The following is a 6,335-nucleotide window of genomic DNA, read 5'->3' as shown; positions in this document are numbered from 1 at the left end:
TGCATGTATGCATTTGTTTTCTGTCTTTTGTTAGTTTTCTAACATCTCCCATGTGGCTCCCATACAGTATGGATCATGTAGTGTGTGGATCATGTAGTGTGTGGATCGTGTACTGTGTGGATCATGTAGTGTATGGATCATGTAGTCAGTGTGTGGATCATGTAGTCAGTGTGTGGATCATGTAGTGTATGGATCATGTAGTGTGTGGATCATGTAGTGTATGGATCGTGTAGTGTATGGATCATGTAGTGTGTGGATCATGTAGTGTGGGGATCATGTAGTGTATGGATCATGTAGTGTGTGGATCATGTAGTGTGTGGATCATGTAGTGTATGGATCATGTAGTCAGTGTATGGATCATGTAGTGTATGGATCATGTAGTCAGTGTGTGGATCATGTAGTGTGTGGATCATGTAGTGTGTGGATCATGTAGTGTGTGGATCATGTAGTGTATGGATCATGTAGTCAGTGTGTGGATCATGTAGTGTGTGGATCATGTAGTGTATGGATCATGTAGTGTGTGGATCATGTAGTGTATGGATCATGTAGTCAGTGTATGGATCATGTAGTCAGTGTATGGATCATGTAGTGTGTGGATCGTGTAGTGTGTGTATGGATCATGTAGTGTGTGGATCGTGTAGTGTGTGTGTGGATCGTGTAGTGTGTGTATGGATCATGTAGTGTGTGTATGGATCATGTAGTGTGTGTATGGATCATGTAGTGTAGTGTGTGGATCATGTAGTGTGTGTATGGATCATGTAGTGTGTGTGTGTGGATCATGTAGTGTGTGTGTGTGGATCATGTAGTGTGTGGATCATGTAGTGTGTGGATCATGTAGTCAGTGTATGGATCATGTAGTGTATGGATCATGTAGTCAGTGTATGGATCATGTAGTCAGTGTGTGGATCATGTAGTGTATGGATCATGTAGTGTGTGTGGATCATGTAGTCAGTGTGTGGATCATGTAGTGTGTGTATGGATCATGTAGTCAGTGTGTAGATCATGTAGTCAGTGTGTGGATCATGTAGTGTGTGGATCATGTAGTGTATGGATCATGTAGTCAGTGTATGGATCATGTAGTGTATGGATCATGTAGTCAGTGTATGGATCATGTAGTGTGTGGATCATGTAGTGTGTGGATCATGTAGTGTGTGGATCATGTAGTGTATGGATCATGTAGTGTGTGTATGGATCATGTAGTGTGTGGATCATGTAGTCAGTGTATGGATCATGTAGTCAGTGTATGGATCATGTAGTCAGTGTGTGGATCATGTAGTGTGTGGATCATGTAGTGTGTGTGGATCATGTAGTGTGTGTATGGATCATGTAGTCAGTGTGTAGATCATGTAGTCAGTGTGTGGATCATGTAGTGTGTGGATCATGTAGTGTATGGATCATGTAGTCAGTGTATGGATCATGTAGTGTATGGATCATGTAGTCAGTGTATGGATCATGTAGTGTGTGGATCATGTAGTGTGTGGATCATGTAGTGTGTGGATCATGTAGTGTATGGATCATGTAGTGTGTGTATGGATCATGTAGTCAGTGTGTGGATCATGTAGTCAGTGTGTGGATCATGTAGTGTATGGATCATGTAGTCAGTGTATGGATCATGTAGTGTGTGGATCATGTAGTCAGTGTATGGATCATGTAGTCAGTGTATGGATCATCTATATCTCCTTATGAGGCCAAGTCTCTCATCTTCTCCTTAACTGACTGTCTTCACCTTCTCAGATTCCCAAATATGATGATGTTGATAATGCTCATTTATATACTTATAGCTTAATAAAATGTTTGTTACTATGATGTGTATAATGTCTTCATCTCGTCTCATTTCTTTTACAGAGTCTTGCCTGTTTTACCTACGTTAATCGTTTTGTGAGAATGTAGGCCTATTCACCTGTGTGTTTAACTGTTCTATCGAGTGACAGTACTTTGTGCCCCAGCACTCAACACACTAACCGCAGGATCAGTGGTGGGCTGCTCAGTTGGGCGGCCACCCTGATGAAGACGCAATTATTGGCACTGGTAAAAGGTACGTGGCCGTGAGGGTCCCAACACTGACTTAACCCTTGTGTTATCTTCGGGTCATTCTGACCCATCAGTCATTGTGACCCACCGTCGTATTGCGACAACTTTACCCCATACAAAAACAAAGTGAAGCATTTTCTGTCATGTGGCAGCACAAGTTGGAAGGCTAGATCTGCAGGATACTCCGTCCGACATTGGTCTATTAGCCTACATAAATTAGCTACCACGACGTTATTGAGGCGAAAAATACATTTTAAATAGGCTAATTTCCCAAATAACTCGCGTTTACGAAAGCAAAGCTAGCCTACTTACAGTGGTTCATCTCACACGCAGCGCAAGCAACATCATGTGGGGGGGGGGGGGGGGGGGGGGACGACGACGACGACGACGACGACAACGAGGTTGATTGATGTTTGAGGATGGATTGGGTTAGGCGACATAAAAAATACCAGAACAGGCTAATTGCTTCCTCACTACATTATTGATGCAGATGGGTTTTAATGATAGATCGTAGACAGCGCTCTAAAGCTCTTAAGTAGCTAAACTGGAACTCTGGACTGCACTTAGACACGATCTCCACTTGGTGTAGCAATATTACCGTAAACCCTAAAACCCTCAATCGGATCCTTTGTGGCAAGACATCAGATTTGGAATAAACTGGATATGGGCTACACAATTAATACCTGGGAGAAGATTTGGATCGTCCCCCTCACATTTTTTCCTATTGATTGATGTTTTTAGAGCGTTAATGTGGAGTAATTTATGTAACAAATAAAGGATTTGGTTTTCTTTGGTCAAGGCTCTCCACTTAATTAGACAAATCGTAAGCGTGGCTAGAGGCAGTCAGTTATGGTTTTGTAATAGCCTACAGACTGAGCCTATTGCTGAACATACAATTGGAGCATGATAGGCCTAGGCAGTAGGTCTATATTGCAAATAAAATAAAATAAACTGTTTAAATATAGCCTATTAACATAAAGCGCAATAAATGATGACTTGTGAATATTGTGTAAAGTCTCAAACGTATCAGACCATGGATAGGCCTATAAGCGTATGTTAAGCACCAACAGAATTGTGAAAAACAAACACAAACATGCCAAAGCCTTTGTGCTCAGGGAAGGAAGGTGACAGAGGAGGGGGAGAGCAGGATAGGGGGAACAGCCATCCTACTACGGGGAGGAAAAGAAGGATAGGCTAATATAGCCTACATCAGCACAGCCCCCTGACCAGTTGACTTTACACAAGCCTTGCTTGGGAGCGTAAACTGTAAAAACAAATCTGAACCCAGATCAGTATTCTGGAGTCGGATCCATACTACACCAATCGGGACGCAGGCGAAAGGAAATCGTGTTCCCGACTAGCCAGCCAGTTCACACGTTACCAAGATCTACCAGAACACAGACAGAGAAAATAACGGTGAAGAAAGAAGGGGACCTCAAGGAAAAGGTGTTGGACACGCACAAGGAGTTAGTTAGCTTCAATCGAAGTCGCATGTTGACAGAAGAAAGGATTTTCTTGTCTTGAAAGAAGCACGATTAATGCAATTTCCAACATTTTGCACAACCCACGGAGAGATATTTTAGCTAGCCAGCTACGAGATAGCGGAATGTGTAGCTAGCTAGATAATTAGCTTACGTTAGCTAGCTGAGCCGACATCTGCATTTTGGATTTTGGGTTTTCTTGCATTGGCCAAGCAGCTACGCATTTAATTTCGAGAGAAGCCGTTTTTCGTGTTGTGTGCTGGAGCCACGCATGGCCATGATGTTCTTTCTTGATTAGCTTTCCGAACAATAACAGAACCGTACTGCTTCGCTTTGTAGACTTTTAGCCAAGACGAGAGATCAACCTCACCTTATCAGGTATTTGCTAATTCAAAAAATAGTTCATCAAATTGTGGATATTACACGGGGCGGTAAGGTAAAAAAGAAGAGAAAATAGCCAAATCTGAGAGACTCAAAACGGAGACTTTCTGCCGTCCAATGTTAATGTCGACCGACGTCGCATCTATAATGCTACCGTTAATCGGGGAATAATGGACCTGGAAAGGGACATTGATACAGAAACCGGATCCCTTGCGAACACGACCGGGGGTCCAGCAGCAATACGTGGAATGAAACGAGGAGACCCAGAACCCGACGCTCAAACAGCTGCAGTGTTGACCGAATTAGCTGGGGCGGAGTGCAAACGGCCAAGGATAGACGGGTCCGTGGCCGTTGGTGACATTGGACAGGTAAGGACCACAACGTAAACAAATGTAGCAATCTGCCACACCGTGAGAAATTGTATCAAGGATTGCAGTCACACCGCCGAGGTTCGCTTGCTTGCTGCAAGGGAACTCCGCGTGAGGATTCTTTCTAGTGGCACGCTCCTTCTTTTGTTTCAAGAGCAGCAATGGTTCATGATGCTGTACTGACAGGCCTCTCTCTGATCTCATTAACACGCATCGTTGCAGCAGATAGTCTGTATTTAAAGCAGCAGAAACGTGAAACAGCATCTATAATTAGCACTCTGGTACAGAAACACAGCAGGATATATGCCTGTGTTGTATCCCAGGGCTGGTGTGGCTATGTTGGGAGCCTCCATGTCCATTCTGGGAGAGACAAAGGTAATATGATCCAGCTGAGCAGCCATGGAGCAGCCAGCCAGACGCTGCCCCCCTCTCTCTCGCAGGGGACACCGCGTGCTTGCCCCCCGCATGAAGCCACCATGTGGCATATGCCACTGGGCTCCCTCTCTGTCGCACACAACACCTAACAACAGTATAAAAGCTGAAATCCCGACACCCGCTTGTGGAAGCTTAGACGTGTCAACCCCCCCCCCCTCCCCTATTTGTAGCTAGGTGTTAGAAAAAAGAGAGAGACGGATGGGGGGAGGGGTCATGAAGGGCGAGACAAAGAGCAGAACCCTTCCCCAGGAGGAAGGAGCCCCGGGACTGGGGATAAATCCTGACAGCTCTCCAGATATGGGTCTCCCTCCTCCAGGAGCCGACTGCTGATGCAGCATAGCAACAGCCACTCAGAAAGAGCCTCTCTCTGGTTCACTGGTCTAACACACACACACATAAACACGTGTACACACACACAGCACGTGCACATGCATAGGCAGACATGCTGGAACATAGATATGCACATACTAAAGCACTCTCGTATGTAGTCATATCAAGGCACACACACATGCGCTCTGTACATAAGCCAGTTGAATCTGCTGACATCCGGTGTTTTGGACTGAAGCAGTGGTCCGACATGGTTCCAGGTCATCAGTGGATAATCGAATCCCGGGGCGCCAGGATTGTCAAAAAAAACAAACTCCAATGCTCCAGCAACTGACCTACTCCAATGACAAACAGGGGCGCTTAATGCGTCACGCCACCGAGAAAGGAGACTGATGGGAAAACGAGGTTATGACTGGCCCAGGACACAGATGATGTGATGGTGAGGGGGGGGGGGGCGCGTTAAGAGCGCTCGACTCATCACACGTATTGATCGCCGGTGTCTCTGGGTCAGGCTGGAAATACACCCACAGGAGGAGGAGGGAGAGATGCTGGGAGAGAGAGAGGGAGGGATGCTGGGAGAGAGAGGGGGAGGGATGCTGGGAGAGAGAGGGGGAGGGATGCTGGGAGAGAGAGGGGGAGGGATGCTGGGAGAGAGAGGGGGAGGGATGCTGGGAGAGAGAGGGGGAGGGATGCTGGGAGAGAGAGGGGGATGCTGGGAGAGAGGGGGATGCTGGGAGAGAGAGAGGGATGCTGGGAGAGAGAAAGAGAGAGAGGGATGCTGGGAGAGAGAGAGGGATGCTGGGAGAGAGAAAGAGAGAGAGGGATGCTGGGAGAGAGAGAGAGAGAAAGGGATGCTGGGAGAGAGAAAGAGAGAGAGGGATGCTGGGAGAGAGAAAGAGAGAGAGGGATGCTGGGAGAGAGAAATAGAGAGAGGGATGCTGGGAGAGAGAAAGAGAGAGAGGGATGATGTGGCCGTGGGTGCTTGTGAGTGAGTAGTCCTGAGTAAGATATGTTTTTAGAGAGGCTGGGTTGGCCTCCATCTCTGTCCCTATATTCCTCCGTCCCTCTATTATTCTATTCCTCTATCCCTCTTTTGTTCCATCACCCTCTCTGTCTCCCCCATATCCCTCTTCCTCCCTCCCCCTCCCTTTCCCCTCGGCTACACTCCCCCACCCCCCACCCCTGAGGCATATTTCCAGATTACTAATTGACTGGAGGTTCATAGGTTCAGAGTGTGCCAGTGAAACAGATCTCTCCACCCCCTCCCTCGTTCCTCCTCTCTATACTTCCCGCTCCGCATCTCTCTGTTTTC

At 46.6% G+C, this 6,335-nt stretch overlaps 1 protein-coding gene across 2 annotated transcripts in view; it reads left to right on the top strand.

Moving 5' to 3' along the window:
* Nucleotides 1–3,469: 3,469 nt before the first annotated feature.
* Nucleotides 3,470–6,335, top strand: part of LOC136940317 (RNA binding protein fox-1 homolog 2-like) — a 34,693-nt gene continuing 31,827 nt past the window's right edge. For both annotated transcript variants that reach the window (XM_067232395.1, XM_067232394.1), the window contains exon 1: nt 3,470–4,261. In XM_067232395.1, the coding sequence (XP_067088496.1) occupies nt 4,064–4,261 (198 nt within the window). In that variant the 5' untranslated portion in view covers nt 3,470–4,063. The remainder of the gene's footprint in view (nt 4,262–6,335) is intronic.

The sequence above is a fragment of the Osmerus mordax genome, chromosome 3, assembly GCF_038355195.1.
Source record: "Osmerus mordax isolate fOsmMor3 chromosome 3, fOsmMor3.pri, whole genome shotgun sequence".
In the NCBI taxonomy this organism is placed as follows: Eukaryota; Metazoa; Chordata; class Actinopteri; order Osmeriformes; family Osmeridae; genus Osmerus; species Osmerus mordax.
The sequence above is the reverse complement of the archived record's forward strand: the minus strand, read 5'-3'. Positions and strand labels throughout refer to the sequence as shown.